Source organism: Oculina patagonica, chromosome 6 (assembly GCF_052425735.1).
Source record: "Oculina patagonica isolate OP01 chromosome 6, crgOcupat, whole genome shotgun sequence".
Lineage (NCBI taxonomy): Eukaryota > Metazoa > Cnidaria > Anthozoa > Scleractinia > Oculinidae > Oculina > Oculina patagonica.
This window is the reverse complement of record NC_135763.1, coordinates 14,034,102-14,050,674: the sequence shown is the minus strand read 5'-3', so window position 1 is coordinate 14,050,674 and position 16,573 is coordinate 14,034,102. Positions and strand designations below refer to the sequence as shown.

Below are 16,573 nucleotides of genomic sequence, written 5' to 3'. Positions count from 1 at the left end.
AAGGGCAGAAAAAAGGGAATTAGCAAGGACTATAAAAGGTGGAAGGCTTAGGCAAACAGTTACCGTGCAAGTCCTTTCCAGTGAATCCCTTCAAAGAATCAAAGTAACTCGCGGCGATGGCCTTCAATTCCTCTCGTTTACCGGACAGATGGTGTTCGTTTTCATACCATTTAAATCTCAGTAAAAGCACTTCAGTTTACTATCAGTTAACTATTACAAACTGTGTTGTTGCCACACTTCTAGCACCGATGGCGGTGGCGGGAAATGCTTTGATTATGGCGGCAATTTGGAAGAACCCGTCTCTCCAGACCAGTCCATCTTATGTTCTTCTTGCTGGTTTGGCCTTCACAGACTTTTGCACTGGGTTACTAACTCAGCCGCTTTTCGCTATCTACCAACTGGCGCTATTAGCTGGAAACAGAAATATGATCTGCATTGTTGCTCTTATAACACAAATCGTTGGATTCTACTTTTCCTCTCTAACAGTCATCGTCATGACAATAATAGCTGTAGAAAGATGGCTGCATATGAGCCGAAGATCTCTTCTTACAGTGCGTCGAGTCGTTATTATTTATATCACATTTGTAGTTTTGCTTCTTTCGTTTTTCGCTTGTCAAGTGTACAGCTGGTATTATACGAAAAGATTCTTTAGTGTATTTACTGTCATTTTCATTTTAGGGGCAGCACTTTGTATTTTTATCACTTTCTTCGCCTATTTCAAAGTTTTTCAAATCATACGTCACCATCAAAGTCAAGTGCAAACAAATCAAAACTCCATTGACATTGAAAAATACCAAAAGTCTGTATTCACAATTCTGTATATTCTTGCAATATTTTTACTGAGTTACGGTCCGTATGTGTGTTGCCTTTTTATAGTTATCATAATGGACGAATTAGGAACTAAATCATCGACAGCGGCCTTCAATGCTTGCCTGGCCGTTGTGTTTTTTTCGTCGTTTGTTAACCCCTTGCTTTACTATCGGAGGATAAAGGAAATTAGAGATAGTGTTATAAGTATCGCTAGAAACTTGTGTTGTACAGAAAACGGAGAGGAATCATAAGAATTACAATACTGTTTACAATATTGTCATTTGCATAATGTGTATGAAATACTCGCATAAGCACGAAATTTTCGAAGTCGCTGTGGCAAAGGAAAATAAAAAGTGCAAGGGATTTTTATATTTCTATGCTTCCTAACATCTGTTTAGTAGGATTCAGTTGGAATTTAGAATGGTCTGGTCTGGACTCGTGAAATAAAGGCCGGCGAATACACCATACTTTTGCATGTTTACAAAAAGCGATCTAACGGTTGCTGATATTTAAATTTTCACGGACCCGTAAATCAAAATGTATCAAAATTAACATGCGTTTCCAACCTTTGAAGGACCCCTTAATTTAGGAATAATAATAATAATAATTTGGTGCGTTTGGTTGTTTTTGAGCGGCGAGCTCGTCAACTTATGAAATTTCTCACTGTTGAGAGCTCTAAAAATATATATTTTAACGTATTTCCAAAAACTAAAGTCGTTGCATTTACTTACAACCTAAGATAGTTCACTGGGCAAAGTTTGAGGGAAAACTTTTTTCCGACCCGAAATGCGATGGACCGCTTTAAGAGAAACTGCCACTTAATCGCCTTTACTTGGTTTTCTAAGGGGTCTAAACTTAAGAGAAAATAACTTTTTACTTTAGTACAATTTTTTAACAATTCTTTTTTCGTACAAATCAATAGCAAGGAAAAACAGCTGTTATTTTTTTGTAGAATAACGACAACGCTTCTTGTTAAAAATTGGTTTGCTCGCTTTCAAACAGATTTATTCTGGTGAGAAAATTGCTATTCAAAAAGAACACGCTGGTAGAAGATTACTTGTTTTGGACATTCAAGGCTTAACAGTTAAATTTATTAAATCAATGCCTTCTTTTTACCTCCCAGGAATGACTCATACATGAGTTAAAGCTTAAGGCTATAAACATTGCTTATTATACTAAAGGGCCTCTCTGCATGAGCTGGTAGAAAGTTGAAATAATTTACGAGTTCAATGAAACAGATACAAGCATTAGGATGATTTAATGAAGGAAATTTCCTCGAGGTTTTTATGTGGTATTTGTGAGGCTTGTATGATTTTTAGTTTAGCCTGGTTAAATATCCAACCCTGAGCAGTATTGTCGCAGCATACTCACGCACGCCGAATTTAAAATTAAAATACGCAAATAATAATAATAATAATAATAATAATAATAATAATAATAATAATAATAATAATAATAATAATAATAATAATAATAATAATAATAACGACTGATAATAATGACTTTATTTAACGAGGGTAACATAGTTTACTGGTGGCCCAGTAGTTTACAATATTAAAATGCCGTTGCTATAGGGTGCTTACCATTTCGCCAAAAATATCCGAAAGGTTTAGTTTAAAATAATATTGTTTTACTGAAATTATTTGGGGAAAACTGCGCAATTTACATTTTCCTCTTCTCCTGGTTGTAACGCAAAGGTGGGAATTTCCGTCCCACTGGTATATTTCCCCAGTTTCCTGTGCTGTTTTGAAAACTGGTCATTTCATTTTTTGCAAGGCATAAGAGGAAACAGTTCTCCATCACACGGTATAAAATAAACACCAACACATGGATTAAATTGCTCTTTTTCATAACTCGAAGATATTTACAGTGAATTTCATATCGTATAATTGTTAAGTATTGGACTCTGGCCAATGGTTGTATAATACGTAGTAGCGAGTGTCAATCATTGTCAGTGCGTGACATGGGCTTGCCTTTAAAGCCCACGATATATTATTATTCGAATCAGTCTTTCTCAGCTAGCAGAGCCGTCTTTGTATTTTTGTTATCCCCACCCACCCACCCGCGAGCCGCATCAAGGGGTAGGCCTTCGGTTTCACTCCCCCCCCCCCCTTGCTGCGGCTTGGCTTTTTCCGGCAAACAATAAAGTCATTTATCTGTTTATAGTTTCCGTTGTCCTTTGTATTAGTGTAGATCAGTCACGAAGAATTATATTGACACATAAATCACGATAACAATTTCATTTGATTTTTTTAATTCATTATATAAACTTTAACTCTTTCTTTTTCTTGCTTAAACATTACCAAATAATTCACCACATTACCAAATAATTCACCTTAACACATGAAAGGTTCTGATTATAATTAATTGTAAAATTTAAAAATTTGCGGAGTTTTTCTGAAAAAAAAATTACCTTCAAAGTAGCAAATTCTTATGACAACGAAAAGATTTGCTGAGAAAACAGACAACGTAACGATTTAAAAATACCTAAACGTTTCTTCTAAATTAATAACAGTCTTCAAATTCAGCTTTTCTGTTTCTGTAAAGCTCGTAAAAAAGTGTAATTCATGGCGCCTTTAAGTACTTCTACAGGCTGACGGAGTTTTATTTGAAAAGCTTTAAAACGCCCCTACGGTGCTACTGGAACAAGTTTGTAGCACAAACCTTTGCAAGTATCTTAGAATCTGTGACATATCTAAGTGGTGATGTCATTATTTAATCACATATCATATGCTAATCACTTGATAAGGTTTGAATTGAGTTTGGCTACCAATCTCACTTGAACTGTATGCATTTTTGATGCACCCAAGAACTGGTTGATCCATTGTTGAGGTGGGTTATTTCGTCGACACCAGCGCTAATTGAATTCTTGCAAAGGCCGCACCAAGTGTTGTATCTAGCAGTAAATGATCTTCTTCTGCTTTTAGCTGGGGTCCCTCCAGATTTCCTGAATTGTGTTCTTTGTGAAACAATGTCACGTGGGAAGGTGTTCGATCGATGGTTTGATGAAAGAGCTGGGGACTTTATGGCATTGGGTGGGGTCTGTGGAGGAGTTGGAAAACCAGAACTATCCGAGAATCTCCTGGAACATGTTTTGGGACTGTTAGGTACTGGCGAGCCTTGATGAACGGAAGAAGAGAAAGTGTCTATTCCACTAAATGCCAGGGCAGACAGACTTCCAGAAAACTGACCATTTGAACACTCTACCATATCACGTTCTGCTTCATCTTGCTTCTCAGTCTTCACTCTCACGCCATTTCTTGATGCAAAGAAATTTCCAGAAAGCACTTCACTCTGATCGCCGTCATGCACAACTGAAGAATAAGAACTTCCCTCCATACCACACTCCACTGTGTATCGACTCTCCTTCTTAATGTTCAAATTACTTCTTGCTATTTGAAAATCACCACCAGTGATGGCGTTATTATGACAAGTACGTTCCCACGGGTACTCGGAGCTCCCCTTCGTGGCATTTCCACTTGGTTTGTAGTTATCAGCATATCCCGTTAGACTTAACCGTTGTGGATCTGGGTGACTGGTGTTGACTTCTTGGTTTACCTGTTGAGAGCTTTCTAAGGCCCAAGCAAGGACTTCATCATCACATTCGTCCTTAAATTCATCTTCCCAGGTTTTGTAATTGCTTGGGTTGTTTATACCGGTAGATGCATTACAAGAGTGTACCACCTCAAGACTCTCACTGGCAGCTGGATGACTAAAGGTCGAGCACTGGGTGCTAGAACTCTGACTGAGAAATACATCATCATCATCTTCACGTCCAGGGCAGACAGTGAGATCGCTTGCCGAGGGAGTAAGTATGTCAGCTTCTGGATCACTTTCTGCCTCATCAGAAACAGGTGCCCTTGCTAGATTTTTTTCGAGGAAATCTGTTAGCGCTGTCTTCCTTTGGTGTGGCTTGTTCGTCATTACAACTTGTTTCAAGTGGTTAGGATCATGAACAACTATAACTTGTCGAACACCACGGGTGACAGCTGTGTAGACGTGATGCCAGTCTTGGTAAATTGGGCTTCCCAGGACATACACAATTGTGTCAATCTCTGAACCCTGCAAAAGAGAAAAGGAAAAACTAACATCAAACAAGCATTTACATGTATGAACCAGCTGTAGGTACTGTTACTTTAAGATAAAGTTAAACCACAGTACTACTGGATGGGCAGAGCCAATTGTTTGTATTGCTGAGGTAGAGGGTAGTTCTCCCTAGGTTCGACGCCATGTTGAATATCCCAAATAAGTAAGCACACTTGCTGTGATTTCATCCAAAATGGTCATAAAAAGGATACCTCTGTGGACATCCTTTTGGCTAAGACCTTGACTATGTCGATGAATAAATGACCTTGTTCGTCAAATGAATAGGTGCTAGCAATTGACCCTGATAAACGGGTGCTAGCAATTGTCCTGTGTCCTATAAGTGATGTGATATCCCTTTTAAGGCCATTGCCCTGTATTGCATTACGCACCCTTACTGCGCAGAATTTTTAGCGTGCGCAAATAAACAAAATGGCGGGCTTTTTTCTACGCAGCTTAGTCCGCCTGAGAAATAAATAGTCGCTTTCTCGTAAACGAGTTTGGTCACCTATCAAATGTTTCTCATATTTTAGGTGTAGCGATCAAATTCTTTCTGTAAATGAAAACAGATCAATTCCTACGTGTGAAAAGTTAATTATCACTGGAAATGTGTACTTTGCCAGTATTTGCAAGGGAATTAATAAGGAATAACTTGGTGTATACAAAGTCTTCCTGCTCTTAAACGAATATGGTGACCCCACTTTTTTATTTCAAAATTTAAGTCCCCTAAAGGTAATCAACCAGTAGGCAAAGTTTGGTTGGATATCTATGTTCAATTCTATTTCGGGGCAATGACCTTATTTCAGATTACAGGTAATAAAATTTCAACCCTATATTTCAACATTTTACAAACATTTCCAGTGATCTGTAAGATCACGTCTATCAACCTCTTTCAAACAGATTAGCAAATGAAAAAAGAAAGCCATGAAAAGGTCATTACTTCGTTACATTTCTCCTACGTGGTTACCGAAAGAAATGATAAGGAAGGCTTCTAGATCCGAAGGTAACGAGGGTCCCAACTTTCAAAACTTTAAGGTATTACTGTCATGATTTACAACAACCCAACCGAGTCTTCTGGGTTCCTGGAAAGTCAAGGAATAAAATTATTATGCTAAGTACAGGAGTGGCGGAAATTCAATGACTTTAAAAGCAATATAATATAGACAATTTTAAACGCTGCGTTATGGAGTGCAAAATCGCTTAATGCTTTACAACAATTTATTGTACACAGTGCTGTTCTATCCACTAACTTGAAACGAGTCTGTAAAATGTTTTAAATTAAAAATGTTTTTGTTTTCGGGTTCCACGAGCAGGGGCCTGCCTGGTTTTGAAAGCTCTGTGAGGAGACTGCAGCTTAGCTTAGCCCACAACATTATATGTTATAAATAAAACACCAGAGACAGTGTTTCATCGGATATCCAAACACTGAGAAGAGAGTTGAAAATACGACGCGCGGCGGAGTATTTTTGACGAAATTCGGTGTTTGGATAGCCGATGAAATACTGTCTCGAGTGTTTGATATATCTTCTTAATCGAAACAAAAACTACGGAGTAAACGGAGAATTAAAAATCGTAGAAATCTATGCTAATTAAGACCTGGTATCAAAACATTCTTCACGGTTATGAATTCGTTGTTGTAACTTGATGAATTATTTATGAGTTTGAGAAAGACTGATTGTGTAAGTACCTGATAGGTGTGGATAGTTCTGGCCCAGGCATGACACAGTTTAGCTTTCTTCAACATCTTCATGTCCACCTTCACAATCCTCTCTCCATCGTCCAGAGCAAAATAAGTTGTTTTCTTGTTGTGGTTGTCCTCTTCTTCAATAACCTCTTTGATGAAAAAGATTTCGCCATTGCAGAATTTTACCTCTTCTTTCGTGTAACAATCAAAACAGACAATGTTCTTTCTAACACAGACTTTATCACCAGTTTGAAAGTCTAGCTTCCCTTTCGAGGTCTTGAGGGAATGGTGATTGTAATGTTGTGCACAAAGTTCATTAATGTTCAGGCAGTCTCTTCGACGGAAAGCGATAAATTGCGATTTCTGGGGTTCTGGTAATGTAACTGTACTGATCTTGTTGCCCAACAGATCTCTTATCACCTGTGTGACAACCATGTCATCAGAGTTGTTCTCATCGCTGCCCTGTGTTGATTGACAGCAAAGGGAAATGAACCCTCTTTTAGGATCATCTGGGAACCAAGGCATTTCTCGACTGGATATCTTGCTCGCATTTTCCACAATCAGTTGAGATTCTGCCCTGTGATTGGTTCTCAATGTGATGCTAGAACTGTAGGTTTCCAGTGCACGATAAACATCACTCAGGAAGTTTCCTGGCTCGATTGATGGCAGCTGATTTTTGTCACCCAGCAAGATGATCTGTTGGAGTGAGGCTTTCTTTATGAGAATGTGTATCAGAGTAGAGAAAGGCTTAACAGAAATGAGAGAACTTTCATCACAAACAAGAATCCTGACTTCCGAAAATTTCCATGCTGAATGGGTTTCGCCATTCTTTGCTTCCTTCAGCCAACGTAAATAACTAAAGATCACAGAATGCAAGGTGTATGATTGAAGACCTGTGCGTTTACCGAGGATAGAAGCAGCCCTACCAGTTGGTGCCGTCAGTAGAACAGCATCACCACAGGGGTCTGTTTTTGCAATCTGGTGGTGAGACGTGGCAGAATTCTGTGATAAATGCTTTTCCCCCTGGGAGATTTCTGGGGCAGAACATAAAGCTACAGTCATTGGACTTGGGTAGTCTTGAGAGTCATTTGTGTAACTTAGAGAACTCTTAGTGGCAGTGCCTTCGTCTTGCATGGGTAACTGTTCTTCTGGCTTCTGACTCCTTTTCACTTTCAGTGCCCCTGACAGAACGGTCGAAACAACATGCGTTTTACCACATCCACCCTTTCCTGACAAGACAACCACAGGACTTGTTGTCATGAGTCTTGCTGCTTTCACTTGATCTTCATCACCACCAAACACCTGCACATGTGGAGAAATGGGATGACATACATAAACAACTGTACACATGACGATAATAAAACCTGCAAGCTGTACACTGGTGGATCTGTGGGGTAACTCAAAATACAGTTGCCGGCTGATAGCTTTAAACCTGCGATGACAAGATATTCGAAAATCGTCTTCTCCTTAATTTGCTTCATAGAAAGGAGGCTGCCACAGCCACTGACAGATAGGACAGGTGAAAGCGGATGTGAGAAAGTGGCTAACAAACCAAGGCAAACGGCAAACTTGTTTAATTAAATTATGGTGTCGTAAAAGAAAAGCAGACATCATCTTAATGCGATAACCTTACTTAAAAGAATAGCTGAATCAGAAAAACAATGAGAGAACGAATGGGGTGGTTTAATGTTGTGTTCCCAGGAAGCTCAAATTCCTGTGGGGTTGCTGTGTTGATTAGGAACGGTTTTTAATTGTTCAGTCCAAAACCCATCATACATGTAGATCCCATGGGGCGTTTCATTAGTTTGAAAGTGGACATTGAAGACAAAGTATACTTTCAGTTCACATCTACGTGTCAAACAAAGAAAAAAATTTATACATTTTTTAATTGCTTACACAAAACTAAAGAAATGGAAGATTTAAATTGTGAAGAAAACACTATAATCAGGGGAGATTTCAATTGATGTCCCCTTAATTTGCTTCATAAGAAGCTGCTCACAACGTGAATGACTTGTATGAACTATAGGAAAAGCAACGGTCCAATTTAAAGCATTAAAATAATGGTAGATTCATTTTTTTCTTCAGGAAACCATCCTCTAATCCCCACATACCGCATAAATTATATAACTTGAATTTAGAAAGCTTCAGGTTACACATTTAAGATTTTGGACAATCCTTGTCTATTTACCAACCTTTTCATCTATATCCATGTTATCAACCCAAGGTCTCTTCTTCATTATCTTGCAGATGCTTCTTACAATTGTTTGCTCGTAGCCTCGAATATGTGGTAAAAATACCTGGGATCCGTTACTGATATAATCATTGCGAGTAGCTCGTGCGACATTGATCTCACTCAGATAAGCCAGGCTTTCTTCCCACTTGGTAACACGATAAGCTCCAGGTGTGAAAGGTGGGTTGTACCAACCTTCATATTTCAATTTCCACAGTGGCTCATAGGTGTCACCATACTTGTAGGTCAATTTACACAACGCATTGTAAATGTACAGGGCATCACGCTGCACAACAGGCATAGTTTCAAGAAGATCACAGTTAATAAATGCTGACAGCTTCACTTCACATCCTGATATACCGAACTTTTCCCGAAGAACAGTTTGGAAGCCAAGAATCCAAGGTTCACTACGAAGTGCCTGTTCAATGTCTTGCAGAACCTTCAGGTCAGTGGAAGAAAACAGCGTGTTGGCATGGCGAGGAAACAGACGATGGGCAACCTTAGTAAGCTTTGGCACCAGAAAGGCTTTGCCTGTGGCTAGTAACAACAATTGGAGAAAGGAACAATAATCAGTAAAATATATACTTTTGTATGTAATGTATAAAAAGGTTTTTAAGGTTACACCAAATGTATCTTTATGAAATTGCTTTATTACAAAAATTCAACCCAAGTTTTAAAGTCCATCATTTGAACAAGCACATGCACATTATTAAGAAACAATGTATTTTAAATTAAAAGTTAGTAATCCTCAAAGGTGTGATAATCTCTGAATACAAGGAAAACTTCACCTGTAAGCTCTTACTATAAGTGCTTTGTCTTTTATTGCCATCTATATTTTATATTATAAGGTCAGCACACACAAGGGGACAAGACTCCCAGCAATTAGTCCCACGGGGACAATTCTTCTCACGTGAACCACCCATTTTTGTAATTTTGTCTAGCTGGTCCATACTAAATGTACCACAAATTAAACTGGTTTGAATTAAAGACACAAAATGGATTTTGGGATTTAAGATTGCAAACGCAAGGGGGACAAGAACCCATTGTGTTTGTGAGAGATGCACTCACTTATAGCCTGAGTTTAGAACAGCTGCTGTTCAAAGAGAGTAGTGGAAGTCAAACCTAACCGCTGGTTTTCACTAGCGAAAGAGTTGCAGTCAGAATTGTAAGTAGAGTCGTAAGAGTGATTATGACCAATTGAAAAATGAAAATCGGAGTCATAAAGGGAGTCACAAGCACGACAGAATCAGAGTTGAAAGATATCAGAAAGTTTCCATTTTGTTCTGATTCCACTTATGACTGTCACGTATCATGCAATGAAAACTAGATTGCAGCACGCAGACGCAGAAGACCAAACCAATCACAACGCTAATTTTCACGGCCTCTGAGTACTTCCTTTCTGCTTGCGACTGAAACACTTAAGTTTGTTTTATTCTATGTATTTTATTTTATTAGCTTTGCCTTATAAATAACACATACAACGAACAGTAAACTTAAGGCAGGGTACCCATAACAGCAGGGCCAATTACTGCGGGCCTGTAATTGGCCCTGCTTTTGGCACTAGATCATTAGCAATCGAGTCATAAGTAGAATGGAAACTTTTCAACTCTGTTGGTTTGTTTTTTACTACATTATAACACTCTGTGCTTCTGATTGCGACTCTTGACTCGGTCACTAGTGAAAACCAGCCTTGACTTAGTCACAGTTAAACCAGACACACTTGTGGCCACTAAATACAATGTATGTGTAACAATTTATTTTTAAACACCAGCTTTGAAAACTCCGGTTTTAATTTCACCCATTGACTCCAGGGATTGCCCCCCCCCCCAAAAAAAGCCATTAAACACAACACATTGATGATGAAAGGGTTTGTCAGTTCAATGAGAAGTTCAAGTAACACGTCAACTCCTGACTACTTGCGTTCAATATTTTTTGAATAATAAAAAAAACATATAATCATGCTTCAAAAAAACATTTAATCATGCTTCTTCTGAAATTTTATACAGGCCAGTCTAAAAACTGTTTCTGATTTTTATGTATCAGTCAATTCGAAATACAATCATCCCCTACCTCTCTCCCTCTCTCCCCACCCCTCTTGGACATACCCCAAGCACAAGGGCCATACTGAGACATGAAAAGACTAAGGGGCAATATTCTCCTGAACAAGTCTGGTAAACAAAAAATTTATCATTAATTAGACTTTAAATGATTTAGCAAGAGCTGTTTAAACTTTTCCTCTGTGAAATATTCAGAAATTACCTGTATTGGAACAGCAATAAAGAACTTTGATTGGCCCTCTCTAATGTCTTAGTCGTGTAATAGAACATGTTCCCGGTTGAATGACTAAGACAGGAAAAGAGTTGGGGCAAGTCAAGGATAATGATCGAGGAGGTGCAAAGGGACGGGACATATATTACCTTTGTTCTCTCCCCCCCCCCCCCTCCCCACTTTCTTACTCTTTTTAATTGTACAAATTAGTGTTCAGTGCAAAGAAGCGATCATTACCAAAAAACTTGCAATGTAAGCTGCATCAATTTGGTGGTATTAGCAACTGTTTTTGGTTGGACATAAATTTACATTACAAAATATTATCCCTGTAAAGAGAAGTTCCTTTTTAAAATAAGCTTTTTTGCTACCCACAACTTTTACCCACTCATGCACTATGTCTAAGATAGCTAACAACCTACGACTTCCACTTAGGGCTGTTAGCTATACTCTTAGACATAAGTGCATTCCCAGATCTAGGCTTCATCTACAAGAGATCTAGGAACAAGATTAAATTAGACACCCTGTGAGCTGGTCCCTGCCTTGGAGGGGGGAGGATTTGACTGTTAAATCTGAATTATCTGGTTAGAAAGCTTAAGATAGGGATCTTGTGTGTCAAGCAGCAAAGATGTTTCGCGTGTCAATGCAAATGGTGGTTAACTGTGCGATTCTGTGAAATTGTTATTATTCCAGGCACAACGCTGTGGTAATTTATTCATTATTCACATTTTTCATATTCACCAATTCCTCATCTCCCATCTTCCTCCCTGACCCCCAAAATTTTGCATAAATTATTGTTTTATACTTCAATTATATTTTAAATATTTAGATCACAAGCCCATCTTTTTCTGGAAAAAAATAGGGGCTCTATTTTTTGGTACTGAACTGGGATAAATAATTTAAAATCCTAGACCAATCAAAGAAAGAAGTTTGCAAAGCAAGGTAAGATTGTATTTATAAAACTTAATTAGTCATGGCTAGCATGGCTAGCATGGCTCGCACATTGGCTCGCATGGCTTGCTGGCTCACAGATTATGAAGACCAGTTTATCTGATACCTAGTGCACAGCAGACATGTGTAATGTTGTAATTAGTCACGTGTTCTGCTACAGTGTTTGCTAGTAAGGTATTTGTAGCTGTCTCCGATTTGATTTTAAGCAAGCATCTTGTCTCTTGCATTAAAAGAATAATTAAGTGAAATTTCAAACCAAACAGCAGGCATCACAGACATCCCTTTTTCCACATGAAGAAATAGGAAATGGTTGCACGCAGGCTGGAAAAAGTCAATACCCTATCAAAAATCTAATGAAGAATCATGGCATGTCATACATGTCACACCGCTGACTTTATAATGGCATTCATGCTGCAGCTGTGGACAATTTTATGTTTAAAATACTCCTAGGATAGCTGTTCTCGTGAATAAATAAATAAATCAATAGATTTTCGGACTACTTCAGACAAAGATTTCATAGAGTTTGAATACTCTTTGTAAGCTGAAATTTTAGTGTCTTAAAAAAATGCCATCTTGGAATGAATTTCTCCTTTAGCTCATTTGCTTATTGTGACAGATGAGGGTCTATTATTCTCAGGTGGTTCGGCTTTGGTTTTTTTTAAATGTTTGGTGGCACTCATTCAAACAGGGCTAAGAGGCTCAGATGCTTTATTTTCCTTGAAGCCTGCCAGCTCGAGCTTCTCCCTCCCAGAGGGGGTACTCGAAGTATACATGATGGGGGGGGGGGTCCGACAGAGCTTCATATTGCAAACCCAAAAAAATACACAAGCCTGAAATTTTAGACCCAAAAACTACCTGGCATCAAATATTCCAACCCCCCAAAAATACAAGACTTAAATATCTCCATTCTGATTTATTCAATTAAGTAGAACTTTCTAATGCATGATTTTGCATCAATAAGCTTATAAAATTGGTATGTCCGTTAATGAATATTTTTCTGATCCACTGATCGTATACTTCGAGTACCCTCCTGGGTTTTCCCTAAACAAAAGATTGCCTTTAAAGGCTAGAGCAAAATAAGGAAATGGAACGGTTTTCTTGCTGTCTCCCCAGTCCTGTGTTCACAGGTTACTGAATAGAATTAGAAACAATATGTTCTGTTCTCAGGGGCACCCAACGGCCGATTTTTGCAAAACGCATTGAAAACCTGTTTTAGGGTTTTTGGAGTAGTTTTAAGGGTCTACAAATGGATTTTAAGCAATTCTAGAAAATGTTTATCTGTTCGGTCGTTCTAGGGCAACTTTTGCCTTTACGAAAATATTAGGGCTTTTTCATCCATTACCCGAAAATTTTAGATTATACTTGAAGGGTTTCGAAAACGCTAGTTTTTTCGTGTATCTTTTTAGGTTGCCGAAAAATTTAGGGCTCCTTTATTTAGGAAAGGATATGTCGGTTGGTTTATCGAAAACGATAGGCAACGCAAACGTCTATCGAATATTCTAGGGCTTATGGGGGAGTTTCTCTCGAAAATTCTAGGTCAAAAATATATACAGAGAACTAAAAGAAAGCTAAATTGCATTAATTTTAAACTGTTAGCACTCCTATATAAAGCACAAATATTATTTACCAAAGGATTTCCTCTTAAGTCATTGACTAAGCGATTTGTACAAGTAGTTCTTGGCGAACAGCAACTAAAGCTGCTAAAGAAATAAACAATTTGTATTTCTTCACTCAACCAATCAATCATTCTAAATTTATTTATTAAATTTATTTTTTAGAAAATAAATTATAAACATATAAATCAACAAAAAATTAATTAATAAATAAGTATAAAATGTTCAAAAGAGAGTCCATATTTGATCAAGACAAGCTTATTAATGCCTCTCGAGTTCTTCTGAGTTCTTAACATTGTCCCTGAATCAGAAGAGGTCCTTGAGATATACAGGTGCAATGTTGTTAGGGCATTTGAATATTATAATATCAGAACGTTCACCGTTAGCGTAAAGCTAATGCGGCTTCAGCCTTTATAGATGTAACGTAGGGCTCTTTCAGCTCTTTTGTCAGTTTCGTGACGCTTTTCTAGTTTTAGTTTGTCTTTTATTTTTTTCAGTCTTTTATCTTCAGAAGCAAGGAGATTCAGCAGCTTTACCAGTACATTTTCCGATTCTCAGCTTCATCCTTTCTTTAGCTCACAGATCACTGAGATCAGGCAGATATTCACACGAATATCAATATCGCAGTACAATCACAACTATTCATGAACTATTCAGTGCGATTTCAACTATATACTGTACCAATTAAACACTGATCTCGAATAGCTTTATTAGCCAGTTTGGCTCTGACCGGATTAGCTTCGTCCTTTCTCGCTTCATCGCTTTCTGCCAGCTGCCAGTAGATTATCGAGGATGTCAGCTCATACGTCTTTCCAATCTCATGTATACCTTAGATACCTGGTGTATTGCAGACCGTGTTGCAAATCCAGGCCTTGCTTTTTGGTGAGGTGGGGTGGAGATGAGGGGGGGGGGGGGTGGGTGAGGGCGATTCCCCTTTAAGATGGTAAAAGATACAACGGGGGTTTTTGCTCGGAAAATTTTCATAAAAAAAAACTTATAAGGTATCATATTCTTTATTTATACCAAATTAAATGGTTTACTGACAATTAATTTTGTTCGCCGATAAAGCGCATTATATATGATTATCTTGATTTATGACCTAATCAATCAGCGATCAATGACAAACTCTGAAAACTGACAAATAGTTTCACCAACTAGAAGGAACCATTTAAGACTCTGGACTACAGGTACATGCCATGCTACTTTTTTTACACTGTGGATAAATTTCACATAATTTGTGGGAATATTTTTTTTAACATTACCCCATCCCTATGTACAGATCCTTCCCTAGACTAGTAAGACTACCCACTGTATCGCTAAGTCAATAATTGCTTAGCAGTCTCCACCCAAATTATGTAGATTTTGCACAAGTCAGCTAAAATAGTCGACCTAACGAGTTCCTCAACTTTAGGGGGCTTTCATTTATTAGTGCATGGGGGCAAGATTGTTGGGGAGGGGCCATTACTTTGAGAAGGTAAAAGGGGGCGTTACACTAAATAATGGGCGCAAGTAAGAAAACAATAAATACGTGACATTTTTGCCTACCAAGGAAGGTGGGCTTCGGTAATATTTGTAAGCCACTCCAATTGATTTTGCCAATTCCATGAAGGCCCCCATAGGTCACGCAGAGGCCGAGCGAGCGAGGAAAGTCGCAAGAACGATACTACTACTACTACTACTACTACTACTACTACTACTACTGCTACTGCTACTGCTACTGCTACTGCTACTGCTACTGCTACTGCTACTGCTACTGCTACTGCTACTGCTACTGCTACTGCTACTGCTACTGCTACTGCTACTGCTACTGCTACTGCTACTGCTACTGCTACTGCTACTGCTACTACTACGTGACGACGACGCGAGAGGTCAACTTGAAAGTAACTTGCCTCGTCTCGCTTGTTTGACTTGCGTGAAACCAATAAAGCACAATCCAGCGTCGGAAATTCTTAGTTTTAATTTGCTCCTGTAGCCATCCCTTTTTCCTTCTCTTTTTAAGTATTTATTTTTTATCAAAGTCTATATTTCTTTATTTATTTACATATTTTTATCATTTTATTTATTTTCATTTACAAGTATTTAATACTCTGTGAAATTACTTCAAATAAAACCCTGTAAACTGCAAAACAATAATTTAAACTGTTTCTCAGACCTGTCTCGCTTGTGTTTCGCGCCAACTGAAAAAGGGGAGTATCGTGAATTACGATTAAAGTTTCATCGAAAAGTTTGCGAAGTCGGTTGGCCAGAAAAAAAAACATCTACTTTTTAAATCGAAAGTTGATAGTTGCAGGAGAGTTTTAAGAAAAATATAGAAATACCGTTTGTCTGGTTTGTCTTTAATTTTTCCCGCGAACCGCGTCAACCTTGCGGAAAAAATATAGACAAATGTATGGGAAATTGAAAACGTCGAAAACCGTGATAACGCTATTCAAAACGAAAGTTATTTTCCGTATTTTACAAACATCTTGTGCCTAAACGCTGTAAACTTTGCTGGCAAAAATCAGTGAAAAATGAAACCCTTGAAACCAAAATGAGCCGAAACCATTAGTACGATGCTGTTCAGCTGAAGAGATTCGCAGCAACAGGAGACCGAGGAAAACACGTTTGTAGCGTGTGGTGATCGTAATTCAACCGCGGCGCTGTTGTTGTCAGCTGTGTTGTTACAACAATCGCGAAGAATTACTCGCGACATATGTACTATCCTGTTGTCATGGCGTTTGGTTAGTTGCGCCAAAAACGGCGAGCGAAAAAAAAAACATATGTACTCGACCATCATCGATGAACAAGATGCGAGGCAATCCATTTTTAAAGTCGACCAAAACAAAAGCATTCCGCCAAATAAAAGCACTCGCTTGCGAAATCTCGCCAGCTTAGCAAGCAAAGACCTGAAAGACGGCGTTGCTCTGGTTGCTATCGATATACCGCATTAGAGTCAGT

General features: G+C 38.4%; 2 protein-coding genes across 2 annotated transcripts in view; one reads left to right on the top strand and one right to left on the bottom strand.

Annotated features, from left to right (window-relative positions):
- Window positions 1–1,061, top strand: LOC144655974 (uncharacterized). The gene has a single exon (XM_078516175.1). It carries the CDS (start codon window positions 117–119, stop codon window positions 1,059–1,061), a length of 945 nt encoding a protein of 314 aa, XP_078372301.1. The 5' UTR covers window positions 1–116.
- A 1,878-nt stretch (window positions 1,062–2,939) lies between these two features.
- LOC144657322 (DNA helicase B-like) overlaps window positions 2,940–16,573 on the bottom strand; it is a 41,876-nt gene continuing 28,242 nt past the window's right edge. Inside the window, exons 2-4 of the mRNA XM_078517659.1 lie at window positions 8,770–9,344; window positions 6,581–7,879; window positions 2,940–4,872 (exon numbers count right to left, since the gene is read on the bottom strand). Of these exons, the coding sequence (XP_078373785.1) occupies window positions 3,586–4,872; window positions 6,581–7,879; window positions 8,770–9,344 (3,161 nt within the window). The 3' untranslated portion in view covers window positions 2,940–3,585. The remainder of the gene's footprint in view (window positions 4,873–6,580; window positions 7,880–8,769; window positions 9,345–16,573) is intronic.